Source organism: Camelus bactrianus, chromosome 12 (genome assembly GCF_048773025.1).
Source record: "Camelus bactrianus isolate YW-2024 breed Bactrian camel chromosome 12, ASM4877302v1, whole genome shotgun sequence".
Classification (NCBI taxonomy): Eukaryota; Metazoa; Chordata; class Mammalia; order Artiodactyla; family Camelidae; genus Camelus; species Camelus bactrianus.
This window is the reverse complement of record NC_133550.1, coordinates 38,392,553-38,412,864: the sequence shown is the minus strand read 5'-3', so window position 1 is coordinate 38,412,864 and position 20,312 is coordinate 38,392,553. Positions and strand designations below refer to the sequence as shown.

The 20,312-nt window shown below is 31.8% G+C and overlaps 1 protein-coding gene across 5 annotated transcripts in view; it reads right to left on the bottom strand.

The window, feature by feature from the left end:
- CDK17 (cyclin dependent kinase 17) overlaps positions 1 to 20,312 on the bottom strand; it is a 120,719-nt gene that overhangs the window by 53,228 nt on the left and 47,179 nt on the right. For all 5 annotated transcript variants that reach the window (XR_012510738.1, XR_012510737.1, XR_012510736.1 and 2 more), the window contains exons 2-5: positions 18,398 to 18,544; positions 11,924 to 12,088; positions 8,860 to 8,993; positions 7,119 to 7,244 (exon numbers count right to left, since the gene is read on the bottom strand). Coding sequence is in view for 2 of the 5 variants with exons in the window: in XM_074375256.1 (XP_074231357.1) it covers positions 7,119 to 7,244; positions 8,860 to 8,993; positions 11,924 to 12,088; positions 18,398 to 18,515 (543 nt within the window). In the remaining 3 variants the exon portion in view is untranslated. The remainder of the gene's footprint in view (positions 1 to 7,118; positions 7,245 to 8,859; positions 8,994 to 11,923; positions 12,089 to 18,397; positions 18,545 to 20,312) is intronic.

The following is a 20,312-nucleotide window of genomic DNA, read 5'->3' as shown; positions in this document are numbered from 1 at the left end:
TGACTTATCACTCACCACTTTCAACAACAGGATAAACTGCCCAAAGTTAATGGCCAAAAACAGCACAGGACTGTCAAAGGAACTGCTTTTATCTTTCTGTTACAAGGATATATATCACTTTAAAAGCCATGAGGAAAATGGCATATGCAACAGTACTTGATTCAATTTTGGTAAAAACTGTGGTCACAGGTAGTATTATTGAATGACCGAAAAACTGCTTCTTTTTGCGCTCTTTAGGACTTTTTTCTGTATATGGTATTTTCAAAAAAATTTAATTAAAAAAGTGAGATTTTGTACCATATGATACTTATATGTGGAATCTTAAAAAAAAAAAATACACAAATGAACTTACTTACAAAACAGAAACAGACTCACAATAGAAAACAAACTTATGGTTACCGGGGGGACAGGGGGTGGGAAGGGATAAACTGAGAGTTCGAGATTTGGAGACACTACTATATATAAAATAAACAACAAATTTCTACTGTACAGCACACTGAACTATATTCAATATCTTGTAGAACCTCTAATGAAAAAGAATATGAAAAGGAATATATGTATGTATTCATATGATTGAAAGATTATGCTGTACAACAGAAATTGATGCAACACTGTAAATGGACTATACTTCAATTAATTAAAAAATTAATTTTAAAAAAAGGTTAGATTTTGGAACCATCATGCACCATCCACTCATGTACTGTCTTGTATATGGCTCACAGGTATTAAGTCCTTGCTTTCTATTATAAATTATTATGCAGAATAATAAAATACTACAATAGACAGTATTTTCCAAATACAAATGGACTTTTACATTTAAATTTTAATATGGAAAATGTGGCAAAAAGCCCACTGTCTGGTACATGAGCACCTAATTCTGAATAATCTTTTAGTTCTGTATGTTTTTTTTTATAGTCCATCTTTTTTTTTATGATCTTAAATAACTCTTTAAGAAAGGGCTAATTGCCATGGTCACACAAACTATAATAGAATGTTTATTTTCTTATACCTATCTCTAGAATTCAGGTGCTTAATTAAGTTCACAAATAGGGAATTATTTTGCCATGAATTTGAAGATTTGTGTCACATTTTTTAAAGAAGGGGAAAAAACCTATATTGATAATGGAAACTAGTATAAACAACAAAAAAGTCATTATCTGTAACAATGAGAAGCACAAAGAAAAATACGACTGCAAGCTAGGAAATTTTTCTTATCAGGAATTGGGAAATTTTCTTATTCATTCTTTTATCTTAAGTGAATAAATATTAGCATGCCCTTAAAACATCAAATACACTTTGGTCCAATGATGGCTATGACAAAAATGTTGAAGTTTGCTTTGAAGAGTATAAAAATAAACTACAAATTCAAGACTGTGAAGATAAAAATGTAGAGATTACTATATTATATAAAGTATATAAGGAATAAACTGTAAGAGGTGCATCAAAAATTTACGTTACCAACAGTCTCTCTTTAGAGAATGAAATTTAGTGAGATCATTAAAATATGTTTAAAGTCTGCTTTTTAAAGAAGGTAAATACTGGAATTTTCTGCCAGAACCCAATTCAAAGAGTAAAGTGTACCCCACCTCACCACATTTTAATGATTTCCAGCATTAAGGATTTAATCATTACATCCAAATATTACTTACTGAATCTTTAAATGGAATTTCTAGAAAATTTTGCTTGCATTTTTATCTGCTGAACATGACAAGATTAACAATAGATATAATGACTAGCTTGTTGACATGCTCTCCTACAGAAATTATTCAGAGGACAGAGAACAAAGCTCATTTATTCAACATTTACCAAGCACAATTAGGTACTGGGGATACAGTAAAGAAGACAGATATGATTCCTGCTTTCATGAGTTCCCAACCTAGACTGAGTTCCTCTTAGATTACTTTAGAATATTTTTAAAGTTTCATAAAAATAACTAAAATTAAAAAAATAGCTAAAGGAATGGAACAATAAGCTTTATATCATAATACAACATAAAAATCTTAATTTTGCTTTCCACACAAATAAAGACAATTTGTTTTCTGATACTTCATTGCTCTAGGAGAATATTTGGCTTTTTGAAAAAGCAGGCAAATTCCTGCTTAAATAGCTCTTGTACATTAATAAGCACATGCAAATTAAAAAACAAAAACAAATGGTAATTTATAATAGCCTTCCTATAGTTCCGTGTAACTTCTAAGTAGTATCAAGCATTATTGGGTATTTCTTGATTACTTTGGCTCTAGCAATATAATCACTGTATCAAAGTTATAAAGATATATTAACATGCTGGCAATGTAGTTCTAATTGAGCTTCAAAACAAATGAAATATGTGCAGAAGTTCTACAGATGCCATTCTAAAAGTGAATGTGTATATAAGAAACACTGGGAGTAAAGGAAGATTTTTCAAACACCCATTTCCCTACTCGTGAGAATTACTGACTTACTGTTACTGATAGAAATGTGTTCTGTCTTAGATATGTGGGAGGAGAAAAGAGACTGAGAACCTCTATTCTACTCGGTCATTCTGTCTTACAAAAACTTGCTGTTAGCATTATCATAATACTACCTTAACCTTGTCCAAAATATGCCAAAGGTAAATTATGTTGTAGGTGAACTCTAATCTCACTTCATAATTTATTATCAAATTATTACACCACATTATTTATTATTTCTGAGAGACATCAGGGTTTGACACCCTATTTTCTCCCTGCTTTTAGAAATAAGGACTACATATGATCTATATTGGTAAAGTTATGAATGAGGAATCCAAAACTCATTGTTTAGGAAGAAGCAGATTCTTAAAATGTATATAATCTATAATTTCAACAAAATAAAACAAATTTTCATATATAGACTTAGTCTACTAAAGTTGCACTTAACACTCCTACAAACCCCCCACGGGGCATGCCGTCATTCTAAGTGTTGACAGTGCTCTTATCAATCTTGACTATCCACATATGGGCTGTCCCATAGTGTAATGTTTAACGAAATATGTTAAGAGTTAGAATATTTTATTTCTTATCAACCATGAATGAATATTAAACAATACTTCACCAACCCAATAACCAGTATCTATAACATGAGATAGGATGACTAACTGTAATGTGGTGTCCTGGATGGCTTTCCTGGGTAGGGGAGAATATTAGTGAAAAACTAGGGAAATCTTAATAAAGTATGGAGTTTAATTAACAGTAATTTATCAATACTGGTTTTTTTTAGTTGTGATGAATGTACTAAAGTAATGTAAAATGTTAGTAACAGGGGTAACTGGGTATGTGGTATATGGGAACTCTCTATATGATCTTTTAAAATGTTCCTGCAAATCTGAAACTTTAAAATTAAAAGTAAGTAAGTCAAAAGTTAATAGGAAATATTCAGCAAGAGAGGGAGACTAACTACGAGTGAATAGGTGTAACAAATATTCTAAACATCCTGAGGAAATGGGACTGGAAGGACAATTCCTCAATATTAAAAAAAAAAAAAAAAAAGGAAAGAGTAGATTGAGTATAGCTGTAGGGAAATTTGCACAGTTGTTATTCAGACAACGAGAGGGTTTCTGGTTAGTGACTTCTCTCTTGTCTATCATGTAGTGGGACAAATCACATGCTTAGCATGAGAAAGGAAGAATTATCCAGAGAAATACAAGTAGGCAAGTGATACTGAGGATCCAACTGAGGTTGATGATCACGAACTTCTTGAAGAACCAATCAGCCCTACTGCATGTCTTTCCCCACCAAAGATCAATTCTGTGACTTCTCACTTCTTACTCAAAGGATCTGTTATTTTACTACTATATTTACTATACATTGCTATTGAAAATATGCAAAGTTTTATCCTTTTAGAAAGTCAGAATTTTATATTTTGTCTTGAAAAAATTTTTTTTAGATAAAGAATATATTATCCATGGAAACATGAGCACTAACAAATGTGAAGAATATTTTCCTTTTCCCATCTTTTTCATTCCATAATCCTTTATTATTCCCTAATCCTTCCTCTTCACGTATAAACCTAAGGATCTGAAGAATAATTTTTAATACACTTTAAAAGAAACCATGCTTTAGTAAGACAGATAAATAATAAAAAATAATAAAAAGGATTCATCAATAGCATGATTAATCTGAAACCTATAAGCCATTTCAGATCAAAAAACAAGGGAAGTGGATAGGAACACTAACACAATAAAAACTCCAGTCACTTGGTATTCATTAGAGGGCACTGTTTTCCTTAATTTCATGTACATTGAAAAAGAGAGGTCTTAGATGATAGTTTGGTGATTAAATCATACCTTTAGTCCTAATCTGAACACTTTCAAAATTTATCCTAAGTACCATTCTTTAACAAAAATCGGTAACCAAAGAAAACTTTCAACCACGTAATTAAATAACAAAGTTATGTGTATAAAAATGTCTTCAGCAGTGATGCAAAACTGCTGATTATAAACCTATACCAAAGTCAAGTTGGCATTATACTTTAACCTATATATGTTGGTGAATGTCAAATAATGTGCTCATATTATATATAGCATTAAGTAATTTTATTCTTTAAAATATGTAACCAAAACAGAAGTTGTTAATGGATAAAAACATTCCACAACACAATATGTAAAAAGAAGATAATAACAAGTTGTTACTGTTAGCAACCCAGGACTCCTCAACAACTGCTCCTTCTTCAGACACAAAGTTTAAGTGGGTTCCAGGTCCTGCCTATTTTATCTCTACACAGTCCCTAGGACCTAGGTTCTATTTTCCATTTCCACATGGCTGCTACATCATTCCTAATTGTGAATAAATTCCTAATTCAGTTCCCTGTCTCTAGTCTTTCTCTCCTTCTATTTCATCGTTTACACTTTTCCTGAAGCTATGGTTATGAAAAAAGTATGTGACCATGTCAGCTCTTGTTTAAAAAAATACATTTGAGTCCTTTAAAAAAAAAAAAAAAGGGATGAAGTCCAGACTCCTTGGCCTGACATCTAAGGCTGTTTACAGTCTAGCTCTATCCTATCCTTTCAAGCCCCATTCTTTAACATTATTCTTTATTTACCTTTCATATCAGTTATTATTTCCCCCAACATAATCACATTCATACCTCCAGGTTTTTAGTATATGAAGTTTCCTCTGTTTAGAACACACTTCTACTAACTGTCAATCTGACCAATTCCTACCCATTTTTCTAGAGCCAGCTCAAACATTATCACCTCTTTAAGCCTGTGATGTGCAAAGATACTTAACTTGCTGCCTCTTTTGTTGTCCCACAGTACTTTATATATACTTCTACTATAGAATTAAAGTCATCCAAAACAGATTCCACATACACAATTACTTGAATTTATGTCCAAGGTGACAATGCAACAAGGAAAGCTGTCTTTTCAATAAGCAGTGCTGGATCAACTGCTACATATATCTGCAAGACATATAACTGACAAAGGTCCTTCATGTGAAATGTATAAAGAATTCCTAACAAATCAATAAGAAGGCAGAAAGTCCAATAGAAAAGAGATTAAAAAAAAAAAGCATAAATACAAAACAGAAAGACTCACAGACATAGAATACAAACTTGTGGTTGCCAAGGGGGTGGGGGGTGGGAAGAGATAGACTGGGATTTCAAAATTGGAGAATAGATAAACAAGATTATACTGTATAGCACAGGGAAATATATACAAGATCTTATGGTAGCTCACAGAGAAAAAAATGTGACAATGAATATATATATTTTCATGTATAACTGAAAAATTGTGCTCTACACTGGAATTTGACACAAAATTGTAAAATGATTATAAATCAATAAAAAATGTTAAAAAAAAAAAAGAAAAGAGACAACAGACTTGAGGAGTTAATTCAGAAAAGAGGGTATCTAAATATATCTAAATGGCCATTAAACCTTAAAAAGGTGTTCAACCTAAGCTATCTGGAAAATGAAAAATAAAACCACAATGAGATAGCACTATATGCTCACCAGAAAAGTTAGAAAATTTTTAAAAAGGAGAAAAAAATATCAAAACTGGCATGGAGAGTGACCAAAATTATCATATACTGGTGATGGGAGTGTAAAATGCTATAATCACTTCAGAAACTGTTTTGACAATGTCTAGGAAAGCTGAAAGTATACAATCTGATCCAACAATTCTACTCCTAGGTATGTGGCCTAGAGAAATGCTTACATATGTTAACCAAAACACGTACATAGGAATGGTGACAGAAGCATTATCTGGTAATAGATAAAACTAAAAACAACCCAAATGTAAATGTCTATCAACAGAAGATTGGATTAAGTATATTATACTCACACAATGGAATATCATGCAATAAAATAACAAGTGAACTATATACATGCATTAAGCTAGATGAAACACAAGTATAACACTGAGCAAAGGAAGTCAGTCACAGAATACATACTGAATACTTCTATACACAGTAAGATACATACTATATAATATATATATACTTGTATAAATATACATCTATATTTATATAAAATATATTTTAATAATTTGCATACTCATAATTAAAAGTTCAAAAGTTCAAGAAAACAGAAAAAATAAAAGTATTTTTAAAATAAATAAGATTATATATGTAAATGATAAAAAAGCCTCTCCTGATATTAAAATATACTATAAACATAATATAAACGAAACAGTAAGAAACATAAGTAAAACTACTCTTTGGCATTAGAAGGCAGGGATAATGGCTAAAGTTGAAGAAGTGAGGGTAGAAAGTGAACAGAGAATTGGCAGAAGGGATTTTGTGGGATTTTGAAATTTTCTTTTATTTATCTGGATACTGTTTACACGTTATGTTAACTTCGCAAAAATTCATGGATCTATACAATTATGGCTTATGTACTTTTCTGTATATCTAAGTATATATTAATACATATCTATATATCTAATACATATATATCTAGCATATATCTATAAAATTTATCAAAAAATAAAGTACAGCTTAAATTCTATTCCAATATGCATCTTTAGACCCTTAAGAAGGGAAAATGATAAAAATTCAGAAAGCAATGTAATAAACTTAAGCTATTTAACAATTAAAAAAATCAATATAAAACATTTACACCAAGAAAGTCAAACAAGCAGATCTGATGGTATAGATACAGGAGACTTAAAAACTTACTAAGGAAGCTCTACGAGACCTTCGGCTCATTGGTTGATCAAATGGTGGGCTATTTATCTGCAACTTTTCAAGATATCCATCAGGTATCCTGATATCTGCAGGTAGTGATAACCGCTTATTTAAATCCTTTAAAAAAGCAGAAAAAAAGGTATTTGTAGGTAACAGAAAAGAGAAGGGCATTTGACTTAGAAATTCATGGGTTTTAATATATTATTTCTTAGTGATAAGTAACTAAAGTTTTATTGTGGTTGCAAAGTTATTTAAATTGATTATATATAATAATACTGAATGCAAATATATTTACAGTAAGCAAAAGTATAAAATATAGTTTTAAAGAAATGGTATCCTGCAACCCAGTTATTTCTGAGTCCTCTGGTTGAAAAATTCAACAGGGAATTTATTTTGACATTATTACACCATATAGTAGGAATAGGGAAAGGCTCCCGTAAGATGTGATTGGTGTAAATAACTAACCAAGTGGATATTGTATGATTTCGTATGCAACACAGTAAGACAACTGAAATACTTTATTATTGCCAAGACAATGGAAAGAAGTAAATAAAAGGCATTTCCATTTCAATTAATTATAGAACGTGAACTGGGAGAAACATATAAAGAGATCTTGCATATATTGTAACACTAAGAAACATAAATCCTATCAAAGTAAATCCCTACTATTCATAACAGTAACTAAACCATGAAACAAAATTGAGATGTATAGGAACTGTATAGTTATTGAAAGACATATAACTTTAGTACAGAAACCATGTTCTCAAATAAAAAGATAATGGTTCTCCCACATTAATTTTATATTTTACATAACCCTAAACAAATCAAAATATGATAATTTTGGGAACAAATGTTCAAAATTTGTCTGGAAGAATAAATACAAAGTATTCTAAAATAAGTAAGAATATATATGTGTATGCGGGGATGTTAAGAAATAAGTCTTTTTCGATATTAAGTTATATCATAAAAAGAATATAGTCAAGAGTGTCACCTTTGGGGAAAAAAATAATACCCTAATCATCATTAACTCAATAGCACTGAAAAAAGTAATGATGTTTTTATTTCAAAAATGTTCAATTTTTTTGAGAAAATTATTTTAATCTACAGTTTATACCGAACTAATAGCATTCACAATCAACTTCTGTCCCTAAGGTTATAAATAACATTGACAAAGATAAGGAAATGAGCTCTTTGTTTTTTTAACATGGAGAAATAACTTATATGTGCTAGAGATTAAAAGGTATAATAAACCATAAATGAAATGATATCCATATTTATTAACATAAAGCAACAAAAAAGCTAATGCTCATTTTATGTATAACTTTTGAAATCTGAAATAAAATATTTATAAAACATGAAGCATCCAAAGTTCAAAAACATAATTAAAATCATGTTCTAAAGAAGACTTTGCTAATGTATCATGCTGGCTTTCTAGAATTTTTGAAAATTCACATTTCCCTTACAGAGACCCTACATAATGTTTTGCAGAATGTTAAATGTAACTAATGTATACTAGGCTTGGGATAGTAGATAATAAGAAAAATAAATTCACAGACTAGTTTTTACTAATGCAAAGAAACAACTTTCTCACAGGTGTCATTTGTCTTCATGAAAATTTTCAAGTATTTTGTTTGATATATATATATGTGTATATATATATATATATATATATATATATATATGTGCATATATACGTACTTATACACACAAACACGTATTTTTTAAATGGTACCTCCATTGAGATCCGTCTATGTATACGATTTCTAAGACAAACACCCGTAGGTGACTGGACCTCATCAGACGATGTCCCAGAAGCTTGGTCACTCTCACCATCTGATCCCATTTTTAGATTTTCATGAACAATGTCTATATCAAAAAATGAAACATTATTTATCTTAGAAGAGAAGTATTAAATTCTACTGTATCACATAATTTAGTATCACTACAGGTAAGATGTAGATAGCCAACAAGTAAAAATCATAGAAAAAAAGTCTTTTACATTCTAGGTGCCATAGGTGTTTAATCAAAACAACTTGAATGTCTTAAAACAGTAGTAAGAAATCCTTTTATGCTCTCAGATTATGAAAAGTTACTTTAAAAAACTAAAGTTATTATCCAATAGTTGAACAATAAAATTATACACTGTGAAAATAACTCTTGAGGATTAGTCAGTTCTCTTTTTCCAAATCTGAAAACTGAGACCATGAAAGGTTAAATGACTTTCAAAGGTCACACAGCTGGAAGCAGATCTAAAATAGAAACCTGATCTTTTGTCTTATATTTACTTTAGTACTCTTTTCATTAAATAATGTGCCATTGGGTCTACAGCCAAATAAGCTGGTTCTTTTAAAAAACTGTTTTTAAGCTGCTAATGCAGCTCCCACCCCCCACTGTTAAAAAACAACTCAAAAGTATTCACTGAGTATTTACTTTGTACCACAATTACAAAACAAGTACTGCAACATCTATTGGGGGCCAAAATATATTTCACTTACAATACAAAATGGGTTACGGTACTTAGTAGGTGGCTCAACAAATATTCCAATGAACTAAATATTAACTAAAAATCAAAGAATAGACTAGATAACTGGACCTTTTCTTTCAAAGGAAATGCTATATGAAATATTAACATGTGAAACACATAAGTCTTTTATAACTATAAATTTGAACTTTAAATGAACAGTAGTTGCTTATAAAATATGAGAACTGTTTAAATTAACAAAAAATTGAACTCCAGGATCTCATCAAATCAGTCTTAGAATTCATACATTTCTGTATTTTGTCTTGGAAACACATCATTGAGAAAATTTTTACTCACACTGATAAGCAGCTGCAAATAGTAATGGTTTTTAATAGATCAATATGTAATTTAAGAATATACTTCAATTACACAGAGATTTCTGCAAAAATTTTTATACTTAGATGTGAACAAAAAAATTAACCTGGCAGTAAAAGTCAATGTATTAGGTGACTGATTCCTAATCTGATAGTATCTAACACATCTGAGGCCAAGCATTCTTTTCTGTCACATATTCAAAGTGTTAAAGATAATTTAATCATGCCTTCCATTTCCAGCAAAATCTAAGAATCCTCCTTCCTCAATAAAATGTTGAATAAAATATAATACTTTAAAATGTAGAGCTAAATTTGCATGAGTGTATTCTTAATATCTAGGAAGCAAAGACAAAGAGAACTGAAAGCCCAAAGCTGTTATGCATAAATTGACTCTGTCACTTTCTTGGGAGGGGTTTCTTTCTCTCTTTCTTTTTCTTTTTCTTTTTTTATTGAGTAATAGTCATTTTACAATGTTGTGTCAAATTCCAGTGTAGAGAACAATTTTTCAGTTATACATGATCCTACCTATGGGAGGGGTTTCTGATCTTGGTAAGAAGGTACCTGGGTTTAGCTGCCACACTGGGATAAAAGATGAAGCCTCAGGTGTCCGAACTGCAAATGAGAGCTTCCTATAGAAAGGTACAAGACTCTCAAAGTGCTACATCTTTAGTAAACGGCAGACTTTAAAAAGAAATCTGCTCTATTACACAAGGACTACAAAGGAGCATACTAATCTCAGACCATGAATAAACAGTTGGGTACCATCTGACTCAACCAAGAAACTGCTCATGCCATTAATGGGCAAGTGTAGTTCTGACATGAATACCAGTTAATATTTTCATTTCATTAGTAAGACAAAAGGGAAATAACAAAGGCTTATTTCAAAACTTCACTCATTTGTCCTTGGTATGAGCAACTTCTTTACTAAATTAGGTAATAGTTTTTCAATAACAGAATAACATTTGCTTCTCAAATGACGTACTTTTTGTGTAATTCACAATGTAACAGCTATAGACAGACACAAAACACTTTTAAATTTAATCTGCATTACTAACATTTTCAACATCACTTTCTTAAATTTAGACCAAGGATCAGCATATGTGACCTGTTTTTTGTATGGCCCTGAGCTAAAAATGGTTCTTGGACCTTTAAAGGATTATTTTAAAAAGAATATGCAACAGAGACCACATATGGCCCACAAAACCTAAAAATTTTTTACTATCTCTCAGAAAAAGTTTGCCAATCCCTGGCCTAGACAATCAACAAAACAATAAATTAAGCTCTGATCTGAAGTGTTTTCTCCAGCTTCTGTGAGGTAGATAGTCCCTCCATGGTCAGCCTCAAGCTACCAACATGGCATCACCAAACACATAGTTGAGATATGTATATACCATTACATAATTATTTTGACTATATATACACACAATAGAAATAAATAACCCTCAAAGCATAAGCTATTGCCTTTACCGTTGTAAAGTGTAGTAAAATAACTAGGAAATAATGACTTTTAAGTATTCAGTAACTTTGTTTTTACTTTAGTTTACTTAACTATAAGTTTATATTATTTCAATTTTATTAACGGCTATGTTAAAAAACCAGTTTGCAATTTCTGAAAATTTAACAATTATTTCTCATGAACTAGTGTGAGCCAACTCTCGCTCCCCATTCTCTAGGATTACGCCTATAGGGATAAAGGGTACATACATTTCCCATAGATAAAACCCCGGGCAGATAGAAGCTCATACTTCCAAGTAGTCAGCACTACTGCCTTTCTAGAATCTTCCATCTTTCTGCTATTTCTCTTATTCTCAACTTGATTTTTATCTTACAAGACAAACTAGATAATAAAAGTTGGCTGACTTCCATACAACTAAAACCTAGCTATGGACATGACCTACAGTCAGAATATTAAAAAAAAAAAAAAAAGAAAGAAAGAAAGAAAAGAAAACCAGACAAATTACCTAATCTGCTTCCATTTCTGGGCATTGCCATGAAGGAGCCAAGGCTTCCTCCAATAACGCTATGTGGTCTCCGCAATGGGGGCTTCTTGAAGGACCCTGTGTACTGGTGGAGGAAGGAATGCATACTGTGAGAGGTTGGAGGCCTGCCATTCTTCACAATAGGCTCTGTGGTTCACAGTATCCAAAAATCATTCATTCCATTGACAGCCCATGATCCAGGATCACATGAGAAGGATTAAGAAAGCAAAACAAAAAACAAAACAAAAGGTTATAAAAATAGAGATCATTACATTTAACCTCATTTCTTTGGCCATCTATATAAAGTACTAGAATTAAAATAATTTCTTTGAAAAAATACAGAAAATACTTTTAATATTTGGAATTAGTCTATTATCTTAATCATACATTTTTAATAATCAAAATTGGTTTTAATATAAACAAAATTACTAGTATGGTCCACAGGTTTTTGATCCATTTGTTTATTTTAATACATCTCAAGATTATTTCCATAATTCTACATTTGCTGATTGCCTCGTATATGTCTTATGATTAGGCATGCTATAGAATATAAGAGACATGGTCTTGGCCTGAAGGAACTTATATCCCTATTTACTACACATTCAAAGAAGTATGTCAGTTAGTAAATAAAACAGACATACTTACGCACAAATCAATATAGAGGTTCTGAAATTTATCACCCCAAATTTGGGATTTTTTAAGTTTTTTTTAAAATCACAGACCTATAACCAAGCAGACAAATTACAAAAATATAATACTTAGCAGTTATTAAATTATAAATAAAAAATAGTATGTAAAGGGAAGTTCTGTTTTATACTGTTTACAGAAAATCTCATGACTCCTTTCCACCTCCAAAGAAAAGCTCTTATAAACAATAAGGACATGTTGTCTTCTGTGACATTTAGTCTTCTGTATTAGAATTACAGTTTTACTGGTAGTAATCAAGGAATTTTAAAAGGAACTGGACTTCTCTGAGTATCCTCTCCTCTAACATGCAGTCAGCTCTTCTTTTGTAGCTGATAATCAGGAGTAAAGATATCTCCTGATCATGGGATTTCTCTACCTGTAAAGGTTTATCAGATACCAAGAACAAGTTGGCAAGAGGAAGTAGCTTTAAACCACAGAACAAGAAAAAGGCATGGGCTAAGGAAAAATGAGCCAAGAAGGTCTACCTGTGCCTCTACTGATAATGGCTGCCTAGAAGGAGAGAGAGGATGGGGCAAAAAGGTCCTCGAGGATCACAGACGGCCTAAGTCATCTAATCTGGGTAGAACAGCAGACTAGAGATAGGGGGAGGTGCCTAGTAATGCAGAACTTGGGTCCAAGTCCCATGGCTTGTTCATGCCTTGGCAATAGTTAGCTGTTCAAAGATTTGGAGACCTTAACTTAAGCCTAGTAAAATAAACAATGATTTAATAATGAATGGGGAAAGGGTATCTGATATACATGTACAAATCAGTTACAAACACTTGGGGATATAAGTTAGAACTATAAAAAATATCTTCTCTTCTAGACTATATTTCATATCTGGAATCATAATGAAATATATAAATATTCTGCCTAGAGACATTTTAGTTGTTCAGTAAAGTTATTCTGGGGAATAGTTTTAAAATCCTGGGGGATATTGCTAAAAACACACACAAAAAAACAAAACAAACAAACAAACAAAAAACCACATTCACAATTATTCAGGGGATATTTATTGTGTGCTTACCATTTGACAAGCACTATTCCAGGCCCTAGGCATGTAGAGGTAAACAAAAAAAAGGTACTACTTTTTGAAACTGTAAAATCTACTGGAGAGGAAAACAAAAAGAAACTAACAAATAAGAAAAATACCAGATAATGATAGGAAATATGCAAAAGATTAAAATAGAGAGATGTAACAGAAAATAAATGAGTAATTATTTTACACTGGATATTTTTTTAAAGTTCTCTCTGTAGAGGCATTTTTAACAGAGATATAAATGCAAGAAAGAGCCAGTCATGAGAAGATGGGGGCATGGTGGGTTAGAAGATATTCCAGACAAAGGGAAAGGGCACTGCAAAAGTCAACGTGTAGCAAAGAGTTTAACTTGTTAGAGAAATGGTCCTCAAACTTTTAGCATGTTTCTGAATCATCTTCACAGACTTGTTAAAACATAAGATTTCTGGGCCTCCACCCACAGACTTCCTGATTTAGTAGGTCTGGCATGGAATCCAAAAATTTACATCTCTAACAAATTCCCAGGCGATGCCGACGTTACTGGTTCAGGGATTATACTTTTGAGAAGTATGTGTTAATGTGTTAGAGGGAACAGAAAGGAAAGCAAGTGCAGCTGTAGTAATAACTGTGGGTGGAACAGTGTTATTAAGCAAGGTCAGAGAAGACAGAGAAGACAAGTCAGTTTGTATGTCACCATAAAAGTCTAAATTTTATTGAGACTGGAAGCAGTTATGGTAGCTCTGAAGCAAGTAATATGATTTGATTCACATTTTAAAAATATCACTCTGAGGGGTCAGGGATAGTGGGAGGCAAGGAGATAGGCATCTCTTTGTGGCAGTGGAATAGCTCTACGTGATTGCAGTGTTGGTGACATGAATCTACATATGTGACGAAATGACACAGAACTATACTTACACTTTATTCCAGTGCCAATTTCCCAGGTTTGATTATGTTCTATAATTACAGAAAATGTAACCCAAGGCGGGGGGGGAGGGGGCTGAGAGAAGGGTACAAGGGACTTCTCTGTACTATCTTTGTAACTTCCTTTGAATCTATTAATTATTAAAAATTAAAAAAAATTTAAAACATCACTCTGGAGAACAGATGATACAAAAACAACAGAAAAGGAGAAGGAGACTACCACAGTACCCTAAGCAACCAATGATGGTGGCCTGGACCAGGATGGAGAGAAGCAGCTAGATATAGGATATATTACACAAAGGCAGAACCAAAAGGCCAGCAGACATAGCTGTGAAGTTACTTTCATACACTCTCCCCACTCCACCCCAGCTTTTAGTGATAACCTATATTAAAAACATTTATCCAACGAAAAATTTTAAACCTTCAGCAGAGCAACTATTAAAAATAAATGAAATACTATATGTGAAAGGACAATAATTAGAATCACGTATCAAGTATACAAATGACTATCTTTAACAGTGAGTTTAAAAAAGTTATTTATGTAGCAAATATGTCAGGAGCTACAATGGCAGAGGAGGGAAGAAAGGGAGAACAGAAAATAAAAGAGTGAAAAGAATCAAGGAAAATTCCTGGATTTTTAGCTTTAAGTGGCTTAGGTTAAGTGAGGGAAGTTGAAATAGAAGCAGATTTGGGGGGAAGGAACTCAAGAGTTCTGGTTTGGTCACATTAAGTTTGAGATCCTTATTAGACATCTATGTGGAGAAGCCAAGTAATCATTTGGGTATCAATCTAAAGATACAGACAAAAACCCTGATTAGAGACAAATGAAATCATAGGACTAGATGAGGTCACCCAAAGAGAGTTTAAAAAAGAATGGGGCCCATAAGAATCACAAAATGTTCTAACATTTCAAGATTATGACAGCAATTAACTGAACAGTTCAACAAAATAATAATACTCCATTTTTAAAAGTAAATGAAACATTTTAAAGCATTATGCTAAGTGAAATAAGTCAGACACAAAAGGACAAACAGTAGTGATTACCAGGGGCTGAGGGGAGGGGACAATGGGGAATTACAGGTGTTTTCTTTTTTTAAATTAATATTCAGTCTCAGTTACTTAAAAAACAAAAACAAACTGATGTGCTCAGAATTCTTTTTCTTTGAAGATACTTTAGAAAAAATATTTCTTACACTTCAGTCTGTAAATATTTGTGCAAAAATTTTACTTCATAATTAGGAAAAGCTGTACTGAGTTAAAAGCCCGTATGCTCAAATCAATCAACTTCGCAAACTTTCACCCTATTTATAACATACTAAGTATAAATTCAAGATTCCTCTTATCCTGAGTTCAATCCACTGATCAACTTGCAAACACGCTAGTTTATCTGGAAAGGTACTCTAATGTGAACCATAATTATATTATACATCTATAGCTGAGTTAATAAAGCCTTCATAGTATGATTCAATTATCAAAATGACAGGTATAATAGCTTGAATTCTCTTTGGATGGAGGTAGAATCTATATGAGTAGGAGTGTATGTACATATTCATATAACCAAATGAATTATAATTTTTCCAACATTTTTATAGTATTATCCTCATTCATGTGTACTCTCCCATTTGATTTGTTCTGGAGTATGCACTGAGACCCACCTACCTAAATATAATGCAAGAGTAAGAGGATTTTGCTCATACAAATAACTAAACAAGAGACAGGAGATCAAAAATTGGTTCAAAGGTAGTTTACTAGGGGAAATTATAAACTATATTCTTCTTTCTCCCCAAGTTAGCACTGCCACTATATGGCTGTTAAACAAAGAACACCTGCATCACACACGTGTTATATCGTATGTGAGAAGATGATTTAAAAAGTATAATCTATCTCTTCTCATTCATTAAATCATAATCTGATGAAGACTGCATGTATTACCTATCTTAGGAGCTTTTTTGGCTCCAAGATAAACCCCATAAAGAAAGAATATGTTGGAACTAGCTATCAGACACTGAGAGATGGCCAAAAAGGTACAAAATTTTTGTGAAAGCTGTTAATAAAATCCATGTGCTGTTACACACAGGGAATAAGCAACAGCAGATTATAACTCCGAGACTGCCTATGCTACCAGCAATCTCTGCAACCCAAGAGGAATCAGTGTCTGTAATGGCATCTTCACGTATCGGAAAACTTGAGGAAACTCAATTCAGTGCTACTTGTTCATATTACTATTATAATAAAAGTAAGTTTTAATAAAGTAATATTTTGAAAAAATATTTAACATTTCACTATTCATTATAAATTAAGCATGTTTAAAGACAGTTAATACTAGCATATTCCAGAAAATATGCCATCAATCTAAAATATTAATTAGCTCTCCAAAAAGTATGTACATTTTCTTTGACTCACACTCTTTCTTTTTTTAAAGAAGTTTGTCTTGTTGTCAAATACTCAGTCAAGAATGAGTCCCAGAAACCATCTATCAAGATGTATTCTGCGCTTATTTTACTCCTGAAAATCAATGGCAAATAGCTGGCAAGACTCTTGGATCATAAGAGCAAACATACAGGGCTTAATCAATACCAAGAATTCAAAGCCGATGTGAGAGAGAATTAAGGATTTTGCTCCCGGCAAGAGGAATAAAAAGGAAGACATAAAATCATCTTTGAGATTTGATCAAAATATAAAATATTTTCCTCCTACATATAAGTAAATCATATCCAAATTATTATTTTATTATTTTCTACTGAACCCATCTGTTTCCTCTCCCATAATATGAGCCAGATAACCTTGAGTAGAAGTAATGACCCTTCTGAGGAGAAGAGATAAACTGAAGCTTACATAGGATAAATTACTTACCCAGAGTCATAAAACTAGTAAGTGTTTAAGTATGTTAATGTATCTCAAATTCCAACCCATGATTTTTAACTTAAAGTCCAGAGCCCTTTCCATTATACCTTTCCCTCTCTCTCAACAAGTTCATTTCACATTTCAGCCAGAGTAGCTGAGGGTATTCATGCTCTCATCCATTGCCACAAACCTCTAACAGAAAGAGTTTCAAGGACAGGCAAGGAAGGCCAGAGAATCTTCACATTATGACACACTGGCAGCCATTCCTGTAAGCTCCTTCCTGGTTATTATTATGACATCCCTCGGGCTATTTCAGTTTTGAATATGTAGCCTTGTTCTATAGATTTCATCAGGATTTTGTATTTTAATCCATTTGATTTAACAAGTTCTTTTTATTTTCTATCAACATCTTGTACTACTACCTTACATTGTAAAAGGAACTGTCAAACACGTGAAACATTAGAGAGTACTCAATACTATGGATAGATTTTTTGGCCAATAAAAAAATAAGAAAATAGCATGATTCACTCATGTGATAAACCCTGTCATTTATGTAGATTGTCAATATGCATATATAATATTATGAAACTATGATGAAGCTTCAAACAGGAATTTCACAAACTTACCATGCACTTTGAAGCTGTATTAACTTTGATTATAAGAATAACAAAAAATTTATATGTTAATTTTAAAATAGTTACTTAACAACCAGGATAAGGTATTCTTATTTAAGAACCAATGAAAAATGGAAAGATAAATGGAAAAGAGAAATCATCACGGTTAGAGACCAGGTACAGGTACCACTGTTGAAATAAGGATGGAACATTACAATAATCAAGCAAAAGTTACTGAACTAGGGAATGAGACAGAAATAAACAAAAGAAAACTATTAGGAACTAATCAGGAAAATAAATTTACATTTGATTTATAAAGTAATTAAAGGGAGAAAGTATCTCTCCTCCTGTCCCCACTCCCCGAATATTTACCATTATCCTTGCTGCTGTTTTCTTCAATAGTCATTTGTTCAGCCAATTCAGACAACGATTCATCGATAGTCTGGCTTCCTCGAAGTGTGAGGGATAGCCTTCTCTTAAATTTTTTCATCCTATCTATTGAATGTGACTTGAAAAATCCTGAAAGAATAGAACAGAGTGAATATAAAATTAAGCTTGAATATCTTACAGCTCAAAAATGTCATTCTGAGTTTACTGGGAATCTTCACAATAAGAATAAAATGAGGAATTCTCACTTCCACCAAATATCACACCATTTTGAAAAGTCTGCAGACCATGCACCTGCCTCTTATCCTAGATGACAAATAAGAATAAAATAATAAACTGCAGCAGACATGTTATTACAGAATCAATTCATATAACATAGAAACATCCCATTCTGACCATTTGAAAAGTGGTCAGTCCAAAATGCCTTGTACTATAAATGCAAAAATACAAACTGGATTTTAAAGACCTGGTATTTTAAAAGAAGGTTAAAAAAAAGTTATATATATGATTTTTAAAAATTCTAGACATTTGATTAAGTAAAATGTATTACTAAAATTCTACTAATTAAATATACCTGTAAAATACTTTTAAATTAAGTATGGTGCTCACATTATCCTTCTTTTGGACAATGCCAGTATAGAGTGCCAAGCAAATCTTGGTGGTTTTAAATGAGTACAAAAAAGGTGGAGGGGGGGAGCACATTAAGTCTGAACTTTTCTTCGTACAATGCATTTGAACAATATATTAGGAGACATGTCTATAACTCAGAGTAGCATGCAATGCACTGATATTCCATCAAGAGTAAAGAAAATTCTAGTCTATAAAATAACTTTAACTGTATGTATCTTCTATTCTGCCAGAAATAATAGACTTCTAATTCATATTAGCAAGTGAAACACTTCATAATAAAGCTAAACCTTACTATAAATTTTTCAAATAAAACTACACCTTCAAAAAGGTTCTATTTTTGTATTTCATGTTATAACTGTAACCTTTTAATTAAGTCACAATGATCAGTAAACAGACATTAAAGAATTTCATCAACACTGCTTAGAACATTATTAGAGAAAAATTTCTTGCAACTTAGATTCCTTGACATTTCTAATTATCTTTAAACAGAATTATATGTATCAACTTCTCCCCCATTAAATTGATAACAAAAACACATACAATACTACAATAAAGCATTCTGTGAAGTAAAAATTATTATTTACATTAGCTTTAAAGTTAACTGACATCTTTTATATTGTAAAAAAGCAGTGCTAAATTACTGATTTCCTAAAACCAAAACCTTCAAGAGTTTGGTTAAAATACTTTTTCTAGTTCAGTAAAAAACTTATTTGGGATTATTAGAATCTTTACACTGTCATTTTAATGAATATTTAGATATACTGACAACATGATTTATGGTCAATGCTTAAAGTTTTAGTTTTATATTTAATTCATGCCACTGAAAAAGCTATTTTTTACCTTCAAAGTAAATGTAGTGTAATTTAAAATTAACCCTATAACAAAAACTTCATAATTATTTGTCTTTAATATTTTAAAGACTTAAATACAGAACAATTATAAATGCTCAAATTTCAGCATGTTACTCTTCAAAGGGCTCTTTCCTGACCCTGACCTTTATTCCTTTATCCTACTTTTTTTTTCTCACAGCATTTATCACATGCATACATATATATTCCATGTATATATACCCATTCAAAACATCTGTGTGTATGTATAATGCAAAACAACTTTTATGCCTTTTCAGTTGTCAAAAAGACCTCTAGCTTTTTGTCATAGCTAATCAAAATTTAAAAAGTAAGAAGGCAAGAAATGATACTCAGAATGGCTTCATATATGTCCCCTAACCTCTCACGCTCTCTTCTCTCTCTCTCTCTCTATTATATACACA